Genomic DNA, 27,443 nt, shown 5'->3' on the forward strand with positions numbered 1-27,443 from the left:
AGTGAGAACTGTGGCTCAAAAGTGTGTAAGACTTGAAAACGGTACACAGTGTAGTATATTAGGCTTATCAAACCCAGCCATTAGAGATATACTTGCATTTTTAAGAACAACATACATTTTATAATAAACATTAAGCATTCCAAATGCTCCAGACTTTGTTTTGGATCCACCAGATGCCCTCAGCTTTCTGCCTTCCCACCAATAAAGTTGCCTGAGGTCACCCAAACCAGATTCCTCCCCTAGGTGCAAATGCTGGAGCAGACCCAGATTCACCCACCTGAAGCCCGACGCTCCCGAGGCCAGCGCACAGTCGCTCACCCTCTCTTTGTACCTTTGCCACCTGCCCTGGTCATGCTAACAGGGGCTCGTACCAAGATCTTGCAGTCTTGCCAAGGACGATAAGCAGGCAACCTGAAGTCAGCCTCGAAGCGGCTCATGTTAGTTAAGATCTTTCCTGTCTGGTGGTGTTGCTGGCCCCTTTCCTTAGGGACAGGAATGAGGCAGAACGGCACTTGACGTACCAAAAGCCTGGACAGTGCCAAGGAGAAGAATCTCCTGGCAGTACAATGCACCTAATAGGGAGGCACTCACCTAAGGCTAAGACTCACCTAACCTGATTTTGCCTCATGCTTCACACATACCTTGCAGGCATGGGTGTCTTCTTCCTTTGTAGCACGGCCAGGGCTGGAGCCACCTCATGACCTTCCTGTTTTAAAAACACCCCTGTGAAGGTACACTCCTCATAATGGCTTTTTTTTTTTTTTTTTTTGCTTTTTCTACAAAGTGAAAACGGCATTACTGATTGCCGACAACACGTCATCATTCATTAACGCGTGATCCCAAACACGAAGGCGGCCGTTTACAAGCGGGACGAGAAGTCCCTGAAGCTAGATTACAGGATGTGAAGCGATGCTAGCAACAGAGCCTCTTGGACTGGAATAATTCCCGTTTCTTGGCCTGGCGGCTCCCACCGACGCTTCAACGGCACAGCGCGCCCCCCACGCCTGCGTGCGCCCATCTGGCGGCGCCACACGGCGGCGCCCTCCTGCTGCACGACGACCCCACAACCCCGCCCCGCCCCCTCCACCACCGGACCGCTCTCATTTGTTCAGCGCGGGTGATGGGCACTCGCCTTGGCCAATCGAAGGGGGGATGTCCCCCGCTCGAGGTGGGGGGGGGGCGGTGGAGCGGCAGTTTGGAGGGTGCGGCTTCTGCCCCTCCCCCTCCCCGCCCGCCATCTTCCGCTCCGCCTCTCAGCCCGTGTCCGTGCCCTGGGGCCCGCCGCCCCCGGCTGGGCTCCCTGCCATGGCCCTGGCGGCCGGCGTGATCCGGCGGCTGGATGAGGCTGTGGTGAACCGGATCGCGGCCGGCGAGGTCATCCAGAGGCCGGCGAACGCCATCAAGGAGATGGTGGAGAACTGGTAAGGCGGCCGGCGGGGGGGGGGGTGCCCTCAGCCCGGGCCTGAGCCCCGCGGCCGCCGGGCGCTGCTCTGGGTGAGGGCGAGCGTCCGCCGGCGGCTGCTCTGGCCTGGCCTGGGAAGGGGCTCCTCAGGCGAAGGCCGCCGCGTTGGTGCGAGGCCGAGCGTTTGCGGCTCAGCGGGGCGTAGGGAAGGGGAACGAGGCCGTGGGGCTTCCTGTAGCCTGCTGCCATCGCTCCCGGCGCTGAGGTGTAACCAGGTGTAAAAACAAGCTTGGGTGGCTAGAAATGCTAGTATGTCTCCTGCTTGCGTTGAGTGAATAGCAGGACGACTTCCGCAAGTCTACGTAAAATTTGTTTGCTTAGGTTTGTCATTATTTGGAAACTTTGTAAGTCGCTTCCTTACCTATTTATTTTAAGCCTCAAGGTACTAATTTGAGGTTGGTTTGAGGATAAAGACTGTCTAAGATTAAAACTGCTGCCTTTTCAGTAGTAAATGTGTTGAACTGAGTCAGCTGTGTGGAGACAAGCAGCTGTGTGTGTAATGTATTTCCTTAAGGGGTAGAGAACGGCTACACTGTGTTTCTCGGGCTGGACATCTTTCTTCCTATTTTTCAGAATTTCTGAAAGCTTGTCATCATTATTGTGGATTGTGATTTAGAATAATGTATCAGTATTGTCAGAAAGAAAAAGGAAGGAGAGTGTAAAGACTTAAATGAAGCAGAACAAATTCCAACATGACTGAAAATTAGAGTTGAAACAAATTATTGCTTGTGTGACAGTGATGTGAAATTCATTTAAATCATATAGTCCTTCATTCTCTAAAATGCAGTTTGGATGCTAAATCTACCAGTATCCAGGTAACAGTTAAAGAAGGCGGTCTGAAGCTTATCCAAGTCCAAGATAACGGCTGTGGTATCAGAGTAAGTAACCCAAATTGACAACTGTGTGCTGATGTTTGATATTGCCACTTAAACTTTATTTCAATTTATAAATAAGTGTTTCTTATCTTGAAAAGACTTGGAAACAAAAAGTAACTTGGTATTTGCTTGTACCTTTCACATAGAAAGAAGATCTGGATATTGTATGTGAGAGGTTTACTACGAGTAAACTGCAAAAATTTGAAGACTTGGCTAGTATTTCTACATATGGTTTTAGGGGTGAGGTAAGCTCTTTGACAAGATTTTGAAACTGTTCACTGTTTGTTGTTATCCTGTTGTAATGGGATTTGCATAATATCTCATTCCCAGCATTCTTGACAGACAGTTTTGTTTGCTGAGAGTCTGTCTTAGCATTGGGTAAGGTAGGGAGGTATGTAGAGTTCAGAGAAAAGATAAGCGTGGAGCAGACGAATGAGCCACGAAGTATATTGCTCCCTGTTAGACTGAAATTGGGAGGTTTTTTTTTTTTTTTTTGAGAAACTGAAGAATAATAGTAGCAGTTGATTACCTGTCAATGCACTTGAACAGTGAGTGGGAGAGCTTTTAAAAAATAAAATAAAAGGTAGGTACAGAGCTGTTGTTAGGGAAGCCAAGTGGTTTATTGACCGTAGGGAAGAGCATGGTACGCAACTGAGCCAATGAGTTGCAATCTTGCCGTTGCTGTATCTGGGACTACTAAAATACATCTATTGCAACGTGATGCTTAAAAGTAGCTGGCAAAGTTGCCGCTAATGCTAGTGCTGTAGTCAGCAGCCATCTCCTAGACCATACTGTTGGAAAGTTCTTTTGTTAATGCTTTTACCACAGGGGTTGTTCTGTAGCAACGTACCACATAAGAAGAAAGAGGAAGTAACGTATTTTAAAACTGTATTTGTGATATTTATAGAATATGTTTTACCTCTTAGAGAACGGAAACAAAGCTAAGGAAACTTATGAAGTTATGTGGTATCTATGGACAAATCACATTACTAAATTCAGGTTTATTTGTTTTGTTACTGCATTTATATGTAAAAGCTTTCAATTACAATGTTTAATGCTTTGATATAGTCCTGGCACTAGAACATTTTTGTTATGACTGTCTTTGTGGTCTATCTTTTGTGTTGTTTGACTTACTCTGAGAATGTCCTGGGAAGTCAGACTTCCTTGTCTAGCTTAATGTGATCCACTCGACTCAGACAGCATGAGTTTAGATATATTCCAGAGGTGTACTTCCTCTTTGTTGACTGTATGCAAAACTTAATCTCTTTTTTTTTTTTTCAATTGTCTCTAATTTTTTGATCACCCCAGTACTTTGAAAATACCATATTCCAGGAGAATAATGAAATTGGTATTCTTAAAAAAGTGAGAAGCACATTTTGTGTTGCTTCTGTAATAAGTTATAAATAGTTCAAAATACATTTCTGTTCCTTTCAAGATGAGAAGGATGCCTGGGGAGAGGTGTATATCCTTTTTGCTTTCTGGAATATTAAGAAGTTATCCAAGTAAAACAAGGCCTATATTCTTGATTGTTCCTTCAGGAATCTACAGGTGAAAGATGAAGACAGATTAGGTGAATCTTTGATGACAGATATTTGTCTAAATACAATACTTAGAAATAAATGTTTGAAATACAGATGAATCTTTTTTGCTTTCCCTAAGGAGACAAATTTAATATCTCTGACTACATAGAACTCCAGATTCCCATAGGCTATATCTAAACCTGTCTGAAAGAACAGTCTGTGGTCAGCTCTGCTTTTCCATCCACAGAAACAGCTGGACATATAATGATGCCCAGTGTAGTCAGGTGTGTACATCCTTGCATGCTCCAGAGATCAGACTCTCCAGGAGTTCCCTGCTCACGCTCTTTCAGCTGATTGTCTCTGTAGCCAGTGAGTCTGGTCATGAGGCTGTGCTTACCGGTCTGTGTAGACCTGTACATTGACTTTTCCAAGAAAACCAAAGTAACAAGACCTAGCTTCCTAATATTGCATATAGTCAGAAGATGAACTTGGATAGGGCTTGAGAAGTAAACAGCAAAACCACACGGAAACCAGCAAAAACTATGCAAAACCAGCTGCCTTTTATTAACAGAAAAGAAAGAAAAGAGCACCACTGTAATATCTTTGCAAGCTCTCTTTTAGTTATATTATATTGTTAGCTGCTTGTATTGTCAGACAGAGTGAAATGCTGGAAAAGCCAAAAGAAGGTCCTGGATAACAGTCAGTATTGTAGGTATTGAAATTCATTTAAGCTTTGCCAACCCTCAGTTTTCCTATAGGATTTTTATTACTTCCTTGGAAATGGTGTATCAAAATGTAGTGATGCTGTTTGAAGTGTAGACACTCGTTCAGAAATTAACAGTTTCTTGTCAAGGCTCACTAAGATTCTTTTCCTTTTTCTAGGCACTGGCTAGCATAAGTCATATTGCCCATGTTACAGTAACTACCAAGACAGCTGATGCAAAATGCGCGTACAGGTACACTACTAACTTGTTATGTAACATTATATAAACAGATATATTTCTTTCTCTTTTGGGTGTTCTTAGTAACGTGGCTCTACATGAGACAGGGTAGAGAAGAGGGCAGCCTTTTCAGAGTAAGGGGGAAAACAGAGGGAATTCTCGGGATCCAGGGCAGTTGCAAAAAAGGCTTCAAAAGTGAGAAGACAATTTGAATGATTTTTATTCCAGACTGTAAAAGTAAGCTTTATCTAAAGCAATATATTTTAAGAGTGGGGGGGGGAAGTCTAAAAGGAATTCTACCTCAGCAGCCAATATAGGGTAAACTTTTGTCTTTTGTAAAATTGTAGAAAAAAAAAAAAAAAAGATGTATGTACACAGTCGGTATTTCTTGCAAATTTCATGGGTCCTGAACATGGGATTTTTCATTGTAGTTTGATTTTTGTACACTGGGTGCCTAATCCTATGCAAAAAAAGATTTTGAATATTCTTCTGAAAAGTAACCCTTTCAATATAAGCAAAAACCTGTGTCTTAACTTCTCAACTCTTTTTACGGAAAAGAAGGAAAAAAGGTGAGCTTTGCGCCTTGAGTTGCACAAGGCTGTGTGACTGTGATCTTTCTTTCATTAAGTATGCAGGGGGCAAAAAGAAGCATGCTCTTCAAAATTATGCATCTGTATAACTTGCTAAAAGAATTACATGGGTCAAAAATCTTCTATGCTCAAAATGTTATGGGCCAAAAGGAAACAGGTCTCGTGTACAGCCACGAATTTCTAATTGGTGCAATTGAAATGTTAAGTCTAATGAAAGAATTATTTTCAGGTCTGGACAGGTCTAGCTGTTAATGAAAAAGAAGAAACCAAGAGTACTACTATTACAGGAAAAGTGTCAGTAATAGTAATACAGTTAAAACCACATTTTCTGTTATGTGCCTGTTTTGCTCTGCTGTTACTTTCACCTCCCTACTGTCCCTCTAGGCACTCCTGTCAGTGATGCCAGTTTTCATCATGCAAAAGCAGGGGAGTTGTAGCCAATTGTCAGTGTTCCAAGTTCTTTCCTGGGAGGAGTGTGAGGATGGTGGAGTTTCTTCGCCTTCCCCCCCCCTCCCCCCCCCCTGGCCAATCTAGATGTCTGATTTCCTCTTGTTTTTATTTTCTGATTAGAGCTACTTACAGTGATGGAAAAATTAAAGCCCCTCCAAAACCTTGTGCTGGAAACCAAGGGACTCAGATCATGGTATGTTTGCATTTGTGATCTCTTGTCTCCCTCCTGCTCTCTGGTTTTTATGCTTACAGCACTTTTTAAGTGTTATGTCGCAAGGTGCGTGGCAGTCTCACTTTATAGATTATTTTCCAAATTACATTATTACATGTCTTTTTTTTCCCAAAGAGAGCAAGGTAAACTTCAGAAGATTCTCTCTCTTTCTCCTGGGGATAGTGCAGTGATATACCATCAGAAATATTTCGTAATGCATGTGGACTGTTGAAGCCTTAATGGATGGTTAGGGTTATAAGAACTAAGGAGCTCAGAGTATGGAGAACTGGTGTATATTATACGAGCCACAGTAGGAAGATGAGGGCTGGGATAGGAAACTGCTGTTCAGCTTTCAGTGGTATCATATGTCTAACAGGCTTTGCGTGTGGGTGGGAATGAGGATTGCTGTTAGGACTGTAAAGAATAAGGAGCTCAGAACAGGCAGGAGTGGGGCAAATTGCACGGTCCAGAGTGGAAAGTTGAAGTCTAGCATACACATATCTTCTGTTGGTCTTTCAGTGGGATTATATGCCTACAGACCTTAGCCCATGATCAGGATTAGACAAAGGGTTAGGAGACTGAAAAGGAGGGAACTCGGAATGGGAAGAAGTGTGCGTGTTGCGTGGTCCAGAGTGGAGAGTGGAAACCTGGCCTAGGAACGTGCAGGTAATGTGTTTGTCTTCCAGTGGGAGCGTACACGCACCAAGCTTAGCATATAAGTCAACCTTAGATCAAGGTTTAGGATAATGTAGCTTTAAAAAGTAGCTGGACTTTATATTTCTACCTTTCTGTTTTTATCAGAGAAAATAATTTGCATATTATGTAACTATTTAAATAAATAATGAAAATATTAATTTTTCGTTTTAAAAGTCTTGATTGCAGCAACTATCTGAATGATTATTTGTATTTTATTAAAACATAGTGTAATCGGAGAATCCACTGTCATCTGCAATGGAAGGAATATAACTTTTCATTTTTGAAAAATGAATACTTGTAGAGTTTTTTTTGTTGTTGAGAAAAATACGATACTGAGATACCAAAATATCTGAAAAACATACATGTCTCTAGAGTTGCATTTTCGTTAGGTGAACCTAAGCAGGTTAGGAATAAATTGAACATGGATGCTTCATTACTAAAAATGCTCTCAGAACAATTTTGTCAGCACTTATTAAGAAGATGGGTTTAGATGAATTACACAGTGACAGAAGATTAAAAAATTGAATTTGTAATTGTGATCTTTTTCTCTGCAGGTTGAAGATCTCTTTTATAATGTAAATACAAGGAGGAAAGCTTTAAAAAATGCAAGTGAAGAGTATGCAAAAATACTGGAAGTTGTTAGCAGGTGAACTGAAACAAGAGGCTCCCATTTTTTCTAATGCCAAGCAGAGCAATGGGACTTTGCAAGGGTGTATGCGGGCTTTTGTTTGTTTGTTTTTTTAAGTATTTGTTAGTGTATGGTATGAGATAACAGTGGAGTTAGATAAAGAAAATCCAGAGGAGAAACAGTGTAGTTGGTCTACTGCTGTTATTAGCAAGAATTCCAGCAAATAAAAGTCTTGTGATAGACCCTCAATGAACTCGGGCTGAAAAGAATCCAAAAGCCATGCAAAAACATTGAGATTTAGCTGAATATGAGTAAACTGAATGACAATTTCTCCTTCTCCCCCAAAAAATCACTTCAGCTGTGAGATGTGACATTGCCTTACTGGGCCACGGATTGAGACATATTTTGCCATGTGCAGAGACTTGCAAGCCCGATCTCCACAACCTAACCAAAAAACTTTACACTTTCAGTATACAAGAAAGATAGCAAAAAGTAACAAGACACTATGGTATGTATTAGCATACTCCCCCAGTAAGATTAACTTAAGAGTCTTCACTAGCCAGGCAGGCACAGTCAGAAGGTAAAGGGTTGGCTTCTACTGCTCTGTGGATGGCAGATCTGCAGTCTTGCTGAGTGGCTGTCTTGCTGCTCACTTTTTTTTTTTTTTCCATTACGATTTTACAATTTTACTTTTTTTTTTTTTTTAAATGTTGATTTTTCTTCTCTTTAATTCTGAGCTACTAACTGACCCTGTTGCAACAATGTAACCTTTGTCTGCATTGTCACCTTTCTACCTTGCATGCTCTACTGGTGTACTCTACTGGCATACTACTACTACTTTCTCATCCTGCAGACTACATAACCTAGTGATTTTTTCTGGCGGTCTGGACCAAAGTTGAGCGATTGTGCTGTATTGAAACTAGGCCTTGGATCACAGACAGCTGACCCTGAGGGGGAGGGGAGCTCAAAGGGGCAAGCTAGCCATTTTTCAGATCCTTCTGCATAGAAGTTGAGAGTAATCTGTTTTACTGAAGTTTAAAAAAACAAAAAAACAACTTATTCTTGTTAAGCCTGTGAAATGAAATTGAACTAACTAGATCTGTATGGGTTGGATTAAGTTTTTTTTTTTTTTTTTTTCTGAGAAATAGCCTAAACCGATCCTTGAACGTTATAAGATTTCAGCTTAGTTATAAATAAGGAACTTAACAATTTTTTTGAAAGCTATTTAATCTACAAAAGCTCATTTCAGATAACCTATATTACTGTGTAATGAAATTGCCTATATTACTGGCTGCTTTTGAGCATTAAAAAAGGGAGAGTAACCTATTCTCTCACATATGGCACTCTTTTTGTCTTTGTCTCAGGTATGCCATCCATAACTCGGGCATCAGCTTTTCCGTTAAAAAGGTATGTAAAATGTTTCTAACTTCATCATCTTTATATGGAAGTGATGGAAAAGTTCTGTGTTGTCCTGCATCTTTTGCAGTAGTCTATAGAGCCTTCCCTTTTACTGAAATGTTGAAGTGTACTTTGCAGTTTGGATACAAAACACATTAGTTAAGTGTATGAGATAAAAGGCGATTGGCAGGAGTTTGGAGTTTTCCACCTTGCCAGTGTTTCATTTTGTTTTAGTTTGATGAGCTGTTTCAGTCTCTCTTGAAAGTCTCTGGTTACTAATGAACCTATGAAAGAAGGTGGGGCAGAGTACCTTTGGTCTGTCGCATTCTTGATATTTATTTACTGAAGTGCTTATGTTCCTCGCTTTCAAAGATGGGATATGTTCCTCGCTTTCAAAGATGGGATATTAGCCCAATGGACCATGCACCTGATGTGGTCCATCAATTACTGTATTTCTGTGCTGTTCACCATTAATTGTTTTTTCTGAACACAAACAGGTAAATAGTAAGTAGTTGTGCATTTTGGTTAGAAATACATATTGTTGTTTAATGTATTTCTGAACACTTCAGCCAGAACTGTAATAATCATTTCTGTTCTCTTCAGCAAGGTGATACTGTGTCAGATGTTAGAACATTATCAAATGCCTCAACAGTGGATAACATCAGGTCCATCTTTGGAAATGCTGTTAGCAGGTACGTTGACCATCAGTTTTCATTTTGGCATGATGTGTTCTGGTAACTTTCCTACCCCTTCTCTTATTAAAGAACACAGACTGTGCTAACTTTATATGTATTCCCTTTAAAATGAATTACAGAGAAGAAGAAATATTGCAGTAATAGAGAGCGCTCTCTTGCCTTGTAGAATATGTAGCTGCTTTTTTTTTTTCCTCCTTAATCAAAGGAAAGGGGGGAGTTGTGATGTAAATATCTGATCTTTCCTTTAATGCTCTGAAAGGGAACCATCTGCTTGTAATTTTCCATGGGCTAATTTAGAAAGAGCAGGCTAGGCCTGTGTTCTCTGCAAGTTCCTAGCCTCCTCCTACGTCATTAAAATCTTACCTCTTCTTACTACAGTCTGCTATTTCATAAATGTATAGGTCTTGTGGAATTAACTTTTCTGAAGTTTTAGTAGCTTTAGACAAAAGCTACATTAACTGAGACTGAATAAACCAGCAAGAAAAGCTGAAAGCAAACATGCATAACCCATCCTATTTCAAAAACTTTATCTGCAGTTTTAGGAAGAATTCTCTCTTTATAATTTCTTCAGCTGTGAAGAATTCATAGGACAGACTTATTGAATGAATTTTTCTGAGGGTCTCGCATGAATATTTAGGTGCCAGTTGAAACATAAACGAAATAAATGATGCTATATTTCTGCTTGTGAGTAGCATGACTGAAATTTTTTATCAACAAGAAAATTTTTTTTTCTGTTTATTTCTGTAAAACTGGCAATAGAGAACTGATAGAAGTGGGCTGTGAAGATGCAAGCTTGGCCTTTAAAATGAAGGGTTACATAACGAACGCAAACTACTCTGTGAAGAAATGTATATTTTTACTCTTCATAAACCGTAAGTTTAATAAAAGCATATTGTAGAGTTGAATGTTGCTTACATAATAATCAAAACAACAAAATCTGTTTCTAAAGGACTACAAAAACATTCTGAGTATGAACTGTCTTGAAAACGTTGAAGGGTAAATATTACAGTTCATTGTAGATGTTAAAAAAAAAAAATTCTATTTGCAATGTGGATCATATTTCATGCTCTAAAATACCGGAGAGCAGCTGAGACTGGGCCTGAAGAAATTTAAACCTGTGGAGTGTCAAGGTTATGGTTGCAGCAAAATTGGCATGGGATGCAACAAACCATGACTGTACCAAATAATTAGAAGTAGTTTGGTTATTCCAATGTTAGCACGCTTTTGCAAAATGCTTCAAATTATAAAACAAATAATAAGAATTACCCTAAAATTATATTACCTGTTCCTGATTTTTATTTTAAGATGTCTAGGGGGAAAAAAGGGATGCAACTGATGCCTTTTGAAGATGCAGTGCATGAAGATTTTGGTCTAAAGGAGTAGTTAGACATTGTGCAGTGCATTTCAGTGGTTCAGTCTGAATGTAGTATTTTGCTCTTTGTTTCAGATCGACTGGTAGAGTCGACCGCTTTGCGGAAAGCCATAGAAACTGTCTATGCTGCTTATTTGCCAAAAAGTACACATCCATTCCTATACTTAAGGTAAAGTATTAGAAAGAGTTGGCCTTTTAATACTATCTTATAGAGTGTAGATAGAGTGAATAGGTCTAAAAAGCCATTAGTGTTCCTAATGGTAGTGTTAAGCATCACACTGAAGTAGTTTGTTGCCAAATACAAGATAATTCACTATATATTTTTAATATTATGGAGATCATCGCATTAAAAATCTGAAAAATCAGGCTTTCCTTTTTCAGAAGTAGTGAGCACCTATAATTTCAACTTAAATCCTTTGATATTGTGGGTTAGGAAAATGAGTTGCGCTAGGAGTAAAGCAGAACATTTAAGACCAGCCAGATCTTTTCTTCCAAACTGCCAACTCCTTTCCGTGCTAGGATTTATGTTGTGTTCTAGAGGAGCAAAAAATCATCATCTCCATTTTTACCTATTGTTGTTCTTGGTATAGTGGTGCAGCAAAAAGAAGTGAATTGCTATCGTACTGCTTACCGAAAGTAAATATTAAAAAAGTAGAAGAATAGCTAAAACTGAACAGTAATTGTCGTTGGACAATATAAAACAGAATGGAAGAACTCTACTTTATAATTATTAGGCAATTAAGTTTTGCCATTCACCTGTGAAAAATTTACTGAAATTTAGTGCTTTTGAGCAATAAAGTACTTGCACTGCAACATTCAGCTGGATTCCTGCTTGGTATTACTGCTAAATGAAAGGGCCTCAGAGGTCGTTAACTCATGACACACTGTAAATAAAAGATATTTCTACAAACTGTTTTGTAGCAGTGCGATGGAGAACTTGTTTTAAGCTTACCTATGTTAACTGATTTTGATGAGTTTGCAATCAGATTCTTTTATTTATTTTAAATATACCAAGCAAATCTGACTGCAGCTTTCAGGACCGTTTTAGCTTGACTCATGGAGTCATGGCACCAGGTCTGATGAATGTTGCATTGAATGAGTGCCCTCTCTGCTATCCATGGGAAATTGTAGATTAGCTTCTTTTAAAATGTTTTTGCAGCCTGGAAATAGCTCCTCAGAATGTAGATGTGAATGTGCATCCTACAAAACATGAAGTCCATTTTCTTCATGAGGATAGTATTCTCGAGCGTGTGCAGCAACATGTAGAGAGCAAGTTATTGGGCTCTAATTCTTCAAGGATGTACTTCACCCAGGTGAGAATACATGTCTCAAGTGAGCAGAATGCTGCACTATATTAACGCTGCTCATGTTTACTCTGTTCAATAGTACAGCCTAGGCAGTAATTGATAGTTATCAATATTATACTAGTAGCTTCAAATCTTTCCTCTATACTCAAGGGATAAAATTGCTTTAATGTGCCAGTGTTGATGACAAGGCAGTAAACTTACTGGGGGGGGGGGGGAGAAGTGCATAAAAGTATTTTAGATACCATTCTGCAAGTATCTTTTCAGTCTTTTTGATTTTACAAATGTGTTACGCTTCACATGTGGTAAACTTTTTATTCTACCGTTCTTCTATGTAGAAGACCTTTTACTGGGGGAGTTGTTTTTCTATATATTTGACAGCTTGGATTTAATCTACCTGGAAAAAAATAAGGAGAAAAATTAATAACCTCTATGTATAGTATAAGAATTAAAAACCTTTAAGAACAAATTTCCTTGTGCTTGTTGACATTAAAGATTTTGTCTTTGAGACAATGCAACGTTTGTTAATGATTTCCTTAACTGCTAAGATGATGACATTTGTGCTATGCAGATAGCAAGCACAAAGGTGATGGCCTGTGTGAGCAGCTGACGTGGTGTCTGCGTGGTTTGAACGTTACCCACCTTTGAGCAGTGAGATGCTGCGAGAAGATGGCTGGTCTTTGATTTGTGCTCTCCGCTCTTATCTCTCTTCCATATCTGAATGAAGACGTTGCTTCCAGGGGCTGACTGTTCTTCCAATGAGGTTGTAAAATCAGCAGCAAACTCTGCTGCAGTTACCAAAGGAACCAGTGATAAAGTGTACGCACATCAGATGGTCCGCACTGATTCCAGAGAGCAAAAGCTGGATGCTTTTCTTCAGCCAGTGAACAACTCGCTAAGCACAGGCCCTACAGCAGAGGACAGAGCGGTGACAGCAGAGGACAGAGCGGGACTTCCTGAGGGCACAGTCAGGCCACAGGATGCTGAAATGGAAGATGTCAGTGATGTAGCTGAAATGGCTGATGCGCAGAGGGATGCAATAACGGCTGGGGGCCTGAGTGAGCATAGGCACTTGTCTCCTGAAACAGCGCCTCCTCAGTAAGTCCCATCTCTGCTGAGTATGGACTATTACCTGTTCATTTCACGGCACTGCCAACAAAGAAATTAAACTTCACGTGTAAACCATACGTTGCTTAACTTGTGGTAAGTTCTGCAAGTGGCATAGGAGGTTCTGTGCATGTTGGAAGGACTAAATAATGATAATAACTTTAGTTTAGGGAGGTTATATTAGTCTATTTGTATTCAGAGGTCCCCCTTCTCTGTGGGAATAGGAAATATAACATTGAATTTTGCAGACAATACTCTATTAAATAAAGATAGAAGTGCTATAATCTTTTTTAGCTCTTGAAGAGAAATGTTATGAGAGGCCAGAGTCATGTGAGACAATCTGGCTTCTGTTTTTCCTAGTAGTGCAGGAAAAAAAAAAACCCTTAGAAATAACAAAATGTTGTGATATGTACTTTCAAACCTGGCTGGCTTGACGCTTAAGCAATAGACGCCTCTGCTGCAATCAGAAAGAAGGGAAAAAGTCTTAAATTCCCTTATGAACTACCATTTTCTAAGAAATTGTACCTGGGAAGTACAACAAAACAGTCTTTTCTTCTGAGAAGCTCTGGGAAACTTTCTGCATTTCCTTTGTTAGCGTAGAGCCCGTGAATTGACCATGCCATCTGCTGAGTGTGTGTTTTGCCTGAGCGATAAGAGAGTAGAACATACATTCTTTCTGTTTCCTTATTGCAGAAAGAGACCACGTGAAGACACTGACATAGAAATGGAGAAAGATGATACTAGAAGGGAAATGACTGCTGCCTGCACCCCTAGAAGAAGAATTATCAACTTGACCAGTGTATTGACTCTTCAGGAGGAAATTAGTAACCAGGCGCATGCTGGTAAGCAATTGTCTTGCTCCTGAAGAGTACTGTTACTCTGCCAGTTAAATATGTTTGCTCAGACTGCTGAGAGAAAACATTAAAAGGTGGCCACACCAGCCCGCTGCTGAAAGTGAGCTTTGAACAGAAAAGTGTGTTAAATGTCAAGGGCCATACTCTGAACAGGCAGCTACTAAGTGGTATGAGCTATACTGAAGGACCAGTTTTAAACTTCCATATACCTTGTTAGTAGACAGATGTTTTATATATTCTAAATAGTTTGCACAGTAGCTTGCATTGTAACTAATAACCCCTTAAAATCATAGCTTCAAGAGCTGAGTTATTTTGTAACTTTCAAACTGAAATGTCAGTTATGATACGTTCACTCTAAAAATTTTTGCTTAGCTGTGCGATTCTGAAATAGATTTATAAGAAAACTTAATAAAGGATCAGGCTTGATAATCATTTTTTCATTTACTACTTTTACTCATCGTTTTTGTTTGGATCTGTCTCGCTCTTATGAAAGGAGTTCACAAGTGACTGGTGAAATGTTCTTAGTTCTGGTAAGAGATACTTTGCAGAAAGGTGTGCAATTCTTATTAGGGTTGTTTTCTCTTAGCTTTTTCAGTTGCCCTAAGAGTCATATGTGAGTCACATAATCCAGTATTTTTTACTTAGACTAAATGTTGGGAATCATGTTCTGGATTCTTTTTTCTTGAATTTATTTTGATTTTTATGGTAGCTCGAATGGGGGAATCTCCACAGTTAAAATGGCTAGACTAACAGGGCTTTGTAATAATTAACTTTGATTTTAGTATTTAAACAGTGATAGTCAGATAAGGAATCATGAGTGCAAAATTATCAGCCTACTGTGAGATATTTCCAGGGGCACATATAAATCACCAGCACCAGTACATGCTTTCTGAAGATCAAGATTTTTAGTAATTTTTTTTTTAAAGTTAGTTAATACAGAGTTATACCTGTGCTTTAAAATTTCCAAAAACGTCCTAAGGTAGCTGGTAGAATTTGTGCAGCTCTTTGAGGTTTTGTCTTATCTTCCCATGTGTGAGAAATATCTAGAAGTGACCTTTGTAAGAAAGAAATATACTTCTAACCATATTGTATTTCTTTGGAAAATGTAACATTGAAATTTGGGCAGCATAGTGCTTTGTACATGATGTGATTGGAACCAAAGCCCTGTAACAAAGACATGTCAGAGGACCATAACTAGTTACATTTTTTTGTGGACTGGCTAAAATTGACTCTCAATATGGAATCTAACTTCTCAAATGATTTCCTTTATAAATGAGAAGACCAGAAGTTTATTTTCGGAAAGCAAATTATGGACCTAATCAGCCACTTTTCCAAAATTTAGTTTGATAATACTAGACTTTGTTGAAAGGTTGTTCTAAATCTGCAGTTTTTCTTTTAAGTTTGTCTGTACTCCCGTACTAATCTCTCACCAGAAACTGCTCTAGAAAGTCATGCTATTCAAGTCAAATACAGAGATTTTTATAAATTTGCGTTTTTAGTTTAACTATTGCATAACCTTTCTCACTTATGCTTTAATGTATGCAAGTATATGCATATGCACACAAATGATTGAGATTTCAAAACATATACTGATAGTTGGTAGTACAGGCCTATTTTAGAAGCAGGGGTGTAGTAGTGACTGAACCATAGTCTGAGACTTTCACGTTAATAAGACACATTGCAAACCAGCCATCAATCATCTGGCCAGGGTTGATGCTGGAGTTGGAAAATTTTTTTTTTATTTTTACTTTTTTAATTGTTTCAGGTCTTCAGGAGATGCTACATGATCACTCATTTGTTGGCTGTGTCAGTCCTCAGTGGGCTCTGGCACAATATCAGACAAAACTGTATCTTCTCAATACAACAAAACTCAGGTAAAGAAGCTATTTGACTTGCTGGCAGTTGAAATAATGACTCATTGTCAAGCTAATTAGAAGGGAGAAGGAAATGACAGAAAAACAATAACACTTTTTTGTCATCTGTGCAAAAAATCATGAGGCTAAGAATTAAGCTATCAGTTCAGAAAAGTGGAAACAGGACTGGCATGCTTGTGAAAAGTTGCAGAGCATTAGCGTTATCAAAATGCCGGCTACTGTATTGTGTGCCCACAAACTGGGGTAACAATTTAACGTGCTTCATGCTCGTCTATGGCAGTAATTTGTCTATGGCAGACAGTACAAACATGAGCAAGCAGAGGCTTCAGAAATATATCCACATGGGTTTACACAGTCTGCAGGACATAAGGACAACACAATAGGCCCAATCCTCAAAACTGCACCAGTTATAAAGTATCAGTTTCCAAGCTCCAGTGCGTTTCTTGCAATGCAGCAAAGGAGTAAAGAGGTTTAAACATGGCCTACCTGGGAATAAATTGACAGTGGCAGCATGCTAGAGTATATAATGCTTCTGCACGGATATGGGTCAGAAACCAACAGGTTTAATTGCATGCCTGTAGCTGGAAGTTTAGGGTTTGCATGAGAATCTTAAACTGTTTGTTTAGTTAAAGTAAGATCTTTGTTAATATGAATGGACATCTCTGACGTTCCCAAGATGACCCTTAATTTTCTCCTTCTTAAATATGTACCTAGATGTGGCCATGCCCATGTAACTAACTTTTGTTCTTCAATTCAGCCAAGAACTCTTCTACCAGATACTTATTTATGACTTTGCAAACTTTGGCGTCTTAAGGTTGTCTGTGAGTATCAAGACTGTTTTTTTCAGATTAATTTATAGGTTGTTTTTGTCAACTGCAGGACTGATTTTTATTTTATTTTTTTCGTTTCTTTTAGGCTAGTACAAGGTAGCAAATTCTGTTAGTAATTTTGTAACTACTGCTGTGAGTTATGATGCTGGCTCCTTGTTATTAGCCTCATTTCTGGCTATTCAAGTTTCATTATTTCCTATTGTACTGGGACAAATAGTAAATTTGAATACATAACCTATCCTCATCAGAAATATACTGTAAAATTCTACTGCTTATTTTGTAAATATCAAGCACTTAGCTGAATCATGGACTCTACAGAATCCTATCAGTAAGAAATTAATACTTTAGACTGGCTAGGATAAGTAGAACTGCAGAGAAAGTTGTCAGGCCAGAAAGCATATATTACAATTAGATTATACATGAAAGGAGAAGATCTAGATTTTAACAGGTGGTGTCTGCCAAAACAACAGTTTTTCCTCCTCTACTTCTAGGAGCCAGCTCCTTTATTTGAGCTTGCAATGCTTGCTTTAGAGGACCCTGAAAGTGGCTGGACAGAAGAAGATGGCCCAAAGGAAGGGCTAGCTGAGTACATTGTTGAGTTTCTGAAAAAGAAGACTGAAATGCTGAAAGATTATTTCTCTCTTGAAATTGATGAGGTGACTGCTGCTATTACCTCTGACAGTAAACCACATTAGATGTTGATAATAGAAAACTGCACTAGTTTGCTTGCTTCGGAAATAATCCTGAGCTGGTGGAGTACCATTAGTAAGAACCAACTCCAGTAAAAGATTTAGGAAGCTGTTCCCTTTCATTCAAAATGCTCAGGGCTCATGCTGATTTTGGAAGGTGGCTACCCAGTTGTTTATATTTAAATAGTCATTGAATAAAATACTTTGTTCACTGCTCTAGTAAGTAGAATCCAGATCTCCTATCCAAGGTGTGTAACTTAACACCTATATACCCATATATATATGTGTGTGTGTGTGTGTATATATACACACACACGTGTGTGTGTGTGTGTGTGTGTGTGTGTGTGTGTGTATATACACACACACACACACAGCTCTCTCTATATGGGTGTATATATAGAGTTACATATACACATACCTATATGTATGTATATACTCCAGCTATATATACCATTGCTGTTACTGTCCTTTGTTTTGTTTTGTTTTCCCCTCCCCTCCCCCAATGCATCCTTTTTTTAATACAAAACAGAACAACAAGTGTCTTATTTCTCAAAAATCTCAGTTGACTCAGATATTCTCCTAGGGAGTGGAGTTGAGTGTTTAGTGTCTTGAGGTAGAGAAGAAAGCTGAATTCAGGTCTTCCTGACCTGGGTGGTCTAAATCCAGGCCTCATGAGTTTAAAAACAACAACCACAACCACCACCCCCACCACAAAAAAATAACCAAACCAAAAAACCCCCAAACCTCTCCCAATTACAAATTTGTAATTTCAGATACCATTAAGGATCACTAAGTTTGGATAAAAGTACAAGAATCAGTTTTATAATAGATGAGTTTTTATCCATCTACTATAAAAAATAAAATAAAATAAAATTCTTTCTAACTGAAACAGCAGTGTTGCATTACAGGAAGGAAACCTGATGGGATTACCACTTCTGATAGACAACTATGTTCCCCCACTGGAAGGGCTACCTATGTTTATCCTTCGCTTGGCCACAGAGGTATGTTTTCTTAATAAACATGAGTGAGTTTGTTCACAAGTACCTTTTTCATTTAGGAAAGAATGAAGTGATTCAAATAAATTAACTTACTTATTAATTGAAGTTGTATGAGGGAAGGCTGGAACTAGTTTAAATGTACTGTTACATACTTAATCCTTTGCTGTGGTTACTTATTAGTTATGCTTTTGCCTGTACAGTCTTGAGTGCTAACTAAATGAGAACAAATGCTCACTTTTACTTAAAAGGCTTCATTTCTACCCATCATCTTTCTGTGCCTTTACATTACCAGCAAAAAAATGGCCAACACACCCACTATTATGAGTTTTTTTCATATTAAGAATTTTTATCAAGTCTCTTAACTGCTGCCCAGATTCCACTTAATAGTTTTTCTTTATTGTAACAGGTAAACTGGGATGAAGAAAAGGAATGTTTTGAAAGCCTAAGTAAAGAATTAGCCATGTTCTACTCCATTAGAAAGCAATATATAATAGATGAAGCCAGCCTGACAAACTCACAGGTACAAGACTATGTAACTAGTCATATGAACAAACAACTAATTTAACAACTCATGGGGATTTTTTTCCCCTCAACTATAGACTTCTAGTTCCAACTCTTTCAGTGAAGTGAATCAAATGGCAGGGCAGAAGGATTGTGAAAGAATGTGGCTTAAATTATCTGAAGCATTGTATATAGTGAGAGAACCTTGTAATATTGTGTACTGTAGTGTTTGTAGAACTACGGTAGCCCTTGGCTGCTTAGAGTTTGGGGTATGTTTTTAACCTGCTGAGCTAGGATACGTTTCTATAGAATAAAGATGCACACAGTTTGCTTATGTCCAAGTATCTATCTATCTGTTTGTTTAATTGTTCAGTGACGTTAACCAATTCTGCAAGTGATACCACTAAAATAGAGTTTCCAGAGCTTCAACTTGACTGTATAGAACAACCCCTTTCTCTAATACTAGAAGAACTTGTACAATCTCTGTAGACTCTCATAATAAAGTTTCTTAAGAACTGTTCTCCTTTTCTAAAAGAAAATGAGTTGTCCATCCTTTTTTTTTCCTCCTGTATTTCAGAATGAAGAGTCTGACTCTGGTTCACCAACATGGAAGTGGACTGTGGAACACATAGTTTACAAAGCTTTTAGGACTCATCTTTTGCCTCCTAAGCACCTCACAGAAGATGGCAATGTTCTGCAGCTTGCTAACCTCCCTGACCTGTATAAAGTTTTTGAGAGATGTTGAGCAGGTAGACAGACTTGTGTATATGTAAAAAGCACTCATTTTATATTCTGTTTATTTAGTAAAGGATAAGACTGGATTCTCAACTGTGAAAAAGAGATTTAGTATCATACTAACTTGACAGTAGACAAATGGTACATTTTTCTTCTATTGATTAAAGAGTAAAAAAAAAATTATTTTAGCTATGTCTAAACCCAGCTGCATTGCCTAAGCTGAAAAATAAAATTGTGTTCAGTCTAAATATTAAACTGCCACTGAAGGAAATGAATCAGGTTAAGTGATCTTAAAAAGAGATAGGGCTTTAGCTTAATTGGAATTTTATTACTCTAACTCAGCTTACGACAGTTATTCTTAAAAAAAAAAAAAAAAAAAAGTACAGGTATGACTACCTGCAATGTGAGCATACATGCAAGGCACTTGAATTATTTTCTATTACAGGGCTAGTGGTTGTTGTATTTCAGACCCCCCTGCATTTCAAAATGATCCCGTTCACCAAAGGATTCCAAAAATGGAAACAGGACTCCTATGACAGATAACAAGTGACTGACTGACTGACTTATATGTATGCACAAGATAATGCATTTCAGAGATCAGTTGCAGATGACAACTGACTGCTGGCTCCAGGGTCAGAGGAAGACATTAGTCTTGTCAGGAAGAAAAAAAAAACACTTGAGCTTCAACTTCACCCCTGACCTTTCCTGAGGCTGTACAGAAATCCTGGAATATCACAGACTTGACTTGTCACAAGGAGGCTCTTAGAGAAAAACATCAATCAGGGGCATGTTCCAGCCTTAGCTGGGTGGTTAAGAGGAAGTGATCTAGAAGCAGACCTTCCTGGTTGCTACTGAATATGCAGAGTTTAACAGAATAGAAAGTGGTCTATGTGATCACCAACCTACAGTTCTCTTCTATTTAAATAGGTAAGTAGGCCTACACCCTGCAGGTGCTTTGCAGTAGGGTAAAATTTTTTTCCCCCTAGGTTTAAAGGGCATCTAAACAGAACACGAGAGAGCGCACGCTTTAATTTTGCACTATAAAGACAGCTTTTCCTTTAGAAAGCAGCTCTAATACAAGCAAAAGCACTAAGAGCCTGAAACCTGCCTTGCTTTGAGAAAAATGTCTGAAGGGAGATTTGCAACAGGAAAGCATCTGATACCAGTCCTAAGGACTTTGATCAAGTGGTGGGCCCTTACAGGCCTGAAGCAAAGTATAACACAGGAGTAGCTCCACTTCAGATGGTTCAGAACTGTAATGGTGCTGCAGGTTTCCCACTTGTGATGTGCCAGCTTGAAAGAAAGGGACTTAACAGCATTTAGTGTCTGTAGAAAGTAGACTACAGAGAGAAAACAACTATAGTAAAGAGATCAAAAAGCTACTTCTTCAGAATATGAAGATCAGAATTTAGTGTTCTCTGGGGACTGTGTTGTATCCTGTTGGTAACTCAGTATTTTAAAAGAAAACACATGCACTTCTCCAGTCAGTAAAGTGCCCATTTAATGAACTCCTTAGCCACATTTCCCACCCCCCTTCCTCCCACCCTAAAACTTCAATTCACACTTAAGCAGCAGATGACATACAATTTAATAGTGTACAACACAAGTTTTTAAATTTGTACTCTTATACCAAGAGTATCTGGGGCTAGTATTTGACAAAGTTACCTAGAATTCAGATGTGCCCATGCAAAAAAGCAGATTTTTTTTTATATATACAGTCCCTATTTATTTTCTTATAAATTTAAATATTTTACAAAAAATGCATTTTCAAAATGTATAAAGTTTAGTGAATACCCCATATGTATCTTAAAATAAAATGTTATCTGATTCCAAAGGTTATTTCAACAGTCTAGCATCATTGAAGTCTAAATTGCACCATAGAAAAGGCACTTGTGCTGTGTGATGTCTTCAGCAAATACAGTTTTTAGTTTATAATACAGTATTACAGTGTCTTTGAATTCATGCAGTTGTCTCCAAGCATCAAGCATCATTAAAGCAGCCAAAAGAGATCGTGAGTAAACTTGATTCCACAGTTGTGAAAACATTTTCTATCACTAAGTCAATCATACAGCATTGTGCTCCAGCTCTGACTCTAGAATCAAACGCTACAGAAAAACTGCTGTCGTTCACATGGGAATTCAAACTACATTTCATTCTCTCATAAGTTACAAAAAAGTATGCCATTTAATCATGAAACTAAAATACCACTGAACAGCTCACTGTTCAAATAGTTTGTGCCAATGAAAGTCTGTATTTAAAAACAAGCTAGGGGCTAGTTATTCAAGGAGTAGTGCACAGTATTTTTTATTTCCACTTCACTGCTGAGATAAAAGCGCAGTCCTGTTTGCCTTCATCTTCTCCAGCCTTTTCATTAAGTGGCTGTTGGTCATCTCCATCTCTTCAATCTTATCCAGTGCTGTTCTTAACTATAAAATGAAAGCAAAAGTTATAATCACTTTAAGCTTAATTGGACTTTCTGCTGTTCGTAAGCCTTGACAGAGGAAATCAAACCCGGAATATAATACAAGTATTATATTCTTTACAAAAGCGCCACAACTTGAGATAAGACACTCGGGCCATATGTTTACTGCAGTCAAGTGAACTTGTTAAAAAAAAAATTGGGAAGCAATTTAAACAGGAATGATGCGTACTTACTCCAAAACAGCTAGGTGCCTGCAGCTTCCTATTACATGCTATTAAAAGCAAAGACCTCTTTACCATCGTTACTCGTCAACGGATATCTATTCTAGTGGGTAACAGGCATCATGCCAGTCATGCAGCAGCTCCTGAGCAAGCATAATTGGCAGCACAGTTAAGTACAGCTTTCCAGCTCCCCGTGAAGTGCATATGTTGGAAACTCCCCGAGCTGACACTTGATATAGGGAGTAATTTTTATGAAAGGATTAGATCAAAATAATACAAGTCATCACAATTAGAAGGAAATATAACTTTAGATCCTTCCTTTCAAGGAAATACTGTATTGAATTGTAATCAGTACTTCTGTGTGCTATAGTTGTCTTCTGAAGGCAACACTGAGGCACTTAGAGGCCGTTTCAAGACGCTTTAAAAGCTGTAACAGAACATAACAGAAAAGGAGAGCTTGGAGACAAAAGACAACTGTTAAAAGACTGAAAGCTGCATGCAACTCTGAAAAGGAAATGGAGCCACTTACCTCTCGCTGAAGCTTCCTCTTTTCAGCTTTGAGTTCATCTTCCACTTTTTCTGCATTTTCTGCTGCATTTTTATATCTTGCAACCTGTCCCTCAAGTCGTCCAATCTGCAAACCCAAATAAGACAAAAGGAACAATTACTATTGTGTAACAAGAGTGTTTCACTCTGAGCTCACCTGCCACCAGCTGTTCTTCCCTTTCCTAAAAGGCACTGTACCACAAGGTATCCTCTGATTTATCCATAGAACCTTCCTCAGGAAGGACGAGATTAAGATGTGTTAGCAGCAACCATGATTGCAAAGAGAGGGTTTCAAAGAGCTAGAAGATGTTCAAACAGCAAAATAAATTGACAGCAGAAACTTGCAGTGTCCTTCACTGCCTGGTGAGGTGGCAGGAAACAGTAAAGAATGGCACAGAATACAGGAAAGAGCAGAGAAGACAGGGAAAGCTAAGACAACTAAGCAGAGAGGAAATGAACAGAAAACCAAGAACTGGGGAAAATATGGGATGAAAAACAAAAGGTGGAAAGTCAAAAAGCAGAGACTGTGAGAAAAGGCACAGAGCAGAAAGGAGACAGCAACTGTATCTGGACATGATGCAAGATGTCTTGAGCTCAGGCACAGTTCTGCAGTACGGAGAGCACTTGAGACAAAGCACGGCTGGGATTTGCTAGTGTTAAGCCCACTTGCTGGGTTGTTTTGTGTCTCATCCCCTTGCCTCACAAATCCACAGGTCAGGTTAGTGCCTTGCTGTGCAAGGCAAATAAAAGTGACTGTGTAGCTCTGATTCAAATCTTTTAAGTGATTAAGTCATCTACAGAGTTGCTGAACTATAATCCCATTTGTCCCAAGTACTGATTTGCAGGCAAAAAAGAAACAAATACCAATGCAGTGCTGCTCTGTATAAATTACAGAACAAACAATAAATCAAATTATGAAATATGTTTTCATGTATTTATTGAGAAAAGTCTTGTAAAAGTCTGCAGAGCAAGTGTAATTTGTGATGATACAGATAAACCTAAAGAAAGATAATACTTACATTTTGTTCCAAGGTAGTTATGTCTTGTTCAGCTTTTGAAAGCTTAAATTTGTATTCACTAATTTGTCTGTTGGCATCTCCTAGACAAAAATTGACATGAGTACATTGCTCAATGCAACTCTCTCAACAAGCACCTTTCATTTAAGTTAAAAATCCATTAAAAAGGTTATTTTAATCAGAAGCCTATAGTCAGGACTATTAAGAGGTAAACGTTCTTTCAGAAGTCTTCCTTGAGAGTAAGGAAAGGAAAAAGTTTTCCTACTACATAGGGAACACAACAATTACCATTACTGTAAGAGACTGCATTGAATTGCAGATGCATAAATCCAGATACACACCTTTTAAAATATGCACATTTATATCTGTATGATTCTTCTTTTTGAGAAGAGTTATCAACACAGGAACCAACACATTGCAAATTGCGTCAAATATCAATAGAAAAAATGTCAGTGTTTTGTGTAGACATCTGGAAAAGCATCTGAACGATAAGGAACACAAGGCTTGAACCTGCTTGACAAGAAGATTCTAAGGAAGCTTCGTAATTATTTTAATGTTACTGTTCAGCGCTGACACTGCCAGCGCTGCGTTCAAGCTAACTGCAACAAGCTTATTAAATGACAATCTGTCAAATGAGAAACACTTTCCACTGAAGAAGTAGCTTGCTCGAAGTAGAAAGTAGCTTAGTGCTTGTATGAAGCAACACTGAATAATGTGTTAAGTTTTAATAATTTTGGAGGATTTGCTTCAGAGAGTGGTAAACTCTTAGATTAAATTTGTATTTCAAAGATTCAACAAGATTAAAAAAACAAGTTGAAAATATTGAAAAATATTCAACTGGAATTCTATCATCTGAAAAACTGGAAGTGTTAAAGTATTTTCAATTTTCAAGTATTGGCACCCATGCTAGGCAAGGCTGCCAACTAAAAAAATAACTTCCTAGAATGTTATTCAAAACTGAAAGAAACAGATTTTTTTTGAAGTTATTCTACAGTGAGAAATTTCCTGAAGAGACTTAGCAACAAACCTAGTTGCTCAATGATCTATTCATTCATAATACTACTATTTCACAACTATATAGGAAAGATAGCAAGAAGAGCCTGCTTCCCCTCTTCCCAGAAGAAAAATACCTGTGAACAGTAACCATGTACCTACTCTGCATTTCAAATAGCTGCAAGTCAGAACCATTTTCTAAGCCAGTTATATCTGGATTTGTGCCATCACTTTTAGAATATTTCTGTCGTTCTTCTTCCAACTGCAACTTCAGTTTTCTAACCTGAAACAAAAGCGTTCTCTTGTGAAAAATCAACTCCCAGAAGTTCACCCATCATATATCTAAAAATTCAATGGGCCGAAAAGGTAAAGCAGTCATGAGACGCTGCTGGCTGAGAGGGTTCAGTAGCTGGGAGCAGCAGGGCCATGCAGGGAGGCCTGTGGCTGCAGCCCTACTGTCCCCACTGCTGGGCAAGGCCCTTCAGCCTGGCAACACACTGCCCAAACCCACCACTTTGGCCAGCGCTGCAGGGGCCTCAGTGCAACACAAGGGCACCCCATAACCCTAACAGCGCTGCCTTGCCAGCAGGAGGCTCAAACAAAGGACTCGGGCTCTCTGTATGGAGTTATTCCAAAGTGTGCCTTTTATACTCCAAACGTTTATGAAGATTAGCAACAATATCCTATCAAGTTTACAGAAAAAATAATCCACAGCTTTTTGGAGGTCCTCTCTTTTGCTCCACCTGGAAAAGTAATGGTTCTGGACAAGTCTGTGGAATTATGCTAGTCCTCAACTGTTCTGCTTTATGCTACAGCAGCTGTCTCAGGATTTTTTCCAGTAGTCACAGATCACTGGTTCCTATGTCCTCAGCTATGTCCTCTATAGCTGGAGTTCATGAAGGTAGCTGGAATTGCTTGACTCTCTTATCAATATATCATTCTACAGATCAATAGTATGGGAGTTATATTTGCAAAACTCCTGTTTTTGATATCAAATCTCGTAACAAACATTCTTATGATTATATGGCATAAAAGGTCCATTAAAAAGACACACACACAAAAATACACAAGAAGTATTTAATAGTCATGATTCAAACTAGAACTTATTTGGAATTCAGCAAATACTAAAATTAAAGGTGCATTCCCAACAAAAACACATGTTGACAACATCATATTAATTTTTTGCTGCTTTTAACTAGAAGCACAGAAATTATGCTATTCTTAACAAAAGCCTGCTGCACATTTGTTTTCTTGAGCCCTCTCTTCTCAACACTAAACTGCATTAAAATACAACTGCTTTGATAATACTAATTTTCCATCTGAGTCCCTGAAATGATCAAAGGAATGTTAGCATTTTGGAAGAAAGAGCCTCTTAAGGTTGTGAGAATGTCATTTTACTGAACTTAATATTGTGGCTTAGAACGAAAAGAAAAGAAAGAAAAACTTGAAGTACATGTAATAAACTGTTTCTGCTGTGACAGCAATTTTTTTCTTTGGCAGCAAAAGAAAAGCAGAGGCAAGAGCAAGTGAGATTTCAGCTAACCGGGTTCTGAAATGGGGTTTCTTTACCAACCCAAATCAAAGTCACATTGATAAAGGACACTTATTGAGCTGGTAATTCCTGGTAGTCAGCCAAGCTGGAAGCTGAATATTTTGTTTTATTTTACGTTAGTGCTTAAATATTTGAGCACCTTGGTACTTAATGGTTATTGTTAGCCTATTAGTATTTGCTGGGAGACAAGCTGTTTTTAAAAAAAAAAAAGAAAGAAAAAAAGAAGAAATACATTTGCATATCTTCTTTTACAGAATTTTTGAAGAGAACAGCTCGGTTTTTTACCTGGGACAATAAGTCCTCCTTTTCTCCAGCCAGTTTTCGTAGCCGGACATCTAAAACCAAAGAACCCAATTAAAAAAATCAGAGAAATCTGTAAGTAAAAATGTATTTCTCATAATTTTGTTAATTAACTAACAGTACTACACTTTTCAAACTTAAAGTTAATAGCATGAGGAGAATAAAACACCTTGATATCTTAACTAATAATAACAATTAATAACATCAGCCTTCAGTTAATAGCAGAAAAAAGGGAAAATACTTAATTCACTGTTTATTAGTGGAACTTTAGTGTAATTTTTCTTTTTAAAGTTGTATACACTTCTCCCTATGCTTTATTCTTAAAGACTGCTATCTCTTTGGGGAAGGCACTAAGCTTTCCCTTATGTTTGCAAAAACTTTCATTATTTGTGTTCTCAAACCACAAAAAAGCACTTGGGAAAGGGCCCAAAGCAATGTTTCATTTCTCAAATCATCCAGAAGACCAATAATGGCTACAAAATACTCTCTTAGACAACTCGATGCTGAGATTAGAGCAGTTCACTTGAAAATTACTACTTTGAGGTTAACGAAGCATAACGACATGATTTGTACTTTGCTATGTTATGTGCAGATATATGCAAGTTAATAGGGATGTTTCCTTGCATGTTAACTAATACAATTTTGCAGTGAATTGTCTGATAA

General features: G+C 38.5%; 2 protein-coding genes across 6 annotated transcripts in view; one reads left to right on the forward strand and one right to left on the reverse strand.

Moving 5' to 3' along the window:
- Window positions 1-1,177: 1,177 nt before the first annotated feature.
- Window positions 1,178-26,831, forward strand: MLH1 (mutL homolog 1). 5 transcript variants are annotated; one of them, XR_011139748.1, is made up of 20 exons: window positions 1,234-1,421; window positions 2,250-2,340; window positions 2,484-2,582; window positions 4,740-4,813; window positions 5,959-6,031; window positions 7,300-7,391; window positions 8,738-8,780; window positions 9,375-9,463; window positions 10,226-10,338; window positions 10,914-11,007; window positions 11,998-12,151; window positions 12,870-13,240; window positions 13,943-14,091; window positions 15,869-15,977; window positions 16,735-16,798; window positions 17,299-17,463; window positions 18,392-18,497; window positions 18,901-19,014; window positions 19,573-19,744; window positions 20,176-21,564. XR_011139748.1 is itself a non-coding variant. In XM_068935812.1 (20 exons), exons 1-19 carry the CDS (start codon window positions 1,306-1,308, stop codon window positions 19,738-19,740), a joined length of 2,271 nt encoding a protein of 756 aa, XP_068791913.1. In that variant the 5' UTR covers window positions 1,234-1,305; the 3' UTR covers window positions 19,741-19,744; window positions 26,735-26,831. The 5 variants fall into 5 exon arrangements, 3 of the variants coding, with proteins under 3 accessions (XP_068791911.1, XP_068791913.1, XP_068791912.1); XM_068935812.1 differs by lacking the exon at window positions 20,176-21,564 and adding an exon at window positions 26,735-26,831 and having other exon boundaries at window positions 18,405-18,497; XM_068935811.1 differs by having other exon boundaries at window positions 18,405-18,497.
- LRRFIP2 (LRR binding FLII interacting protein 2) overlaps window positions 21,215-27,443 on the reverse strand; it is a 61,060-nt gene continuing 54,831 nt past the window's right edge. Inside the window, exons 21-25 of the mRNA XM_068935813.1 lie at window positions 26,766-26,815; window positions 25,091-25,211; window positions 23,939-24,018; window positions 22,903-23,007; window positions 21,215-22,156 (exon numbers count right to left, since the gene is read on the reverse strand). Of these exons, the coding sequence (XP_068791914.1) occupies window positions 22,046-22,156; window positions 22,903-23,007; window positions 23,939-24,018; window positions 25,091-25,211; window positions 26,766-26,815 (467 nt within the window). The 3' untranslated portion in view covers window positions 21,215-22,045. The remainder of the gene's footprint in view (window positions 22,157-22,902; window positions 23,008-23,938; window positions 24,019-25,090; window positions 25,212-26,765; window positions 26,816-27,443) is intronic.

Source organism: Struthio camelus, chromosome 2 (assembly GCF_040807025.1).
Source record: "Struthio camelus isolate bStrCam1 chromosome 2, bStrCam1.hap1, whole genome shotgun sequence".
In the NCBI taxonomy this organism is placed as follows: Eukaryota; Metazoa; Chordata; class Aves; order Struthioniformes; family Struthionidae; genus Struthio; species Struthio camelus.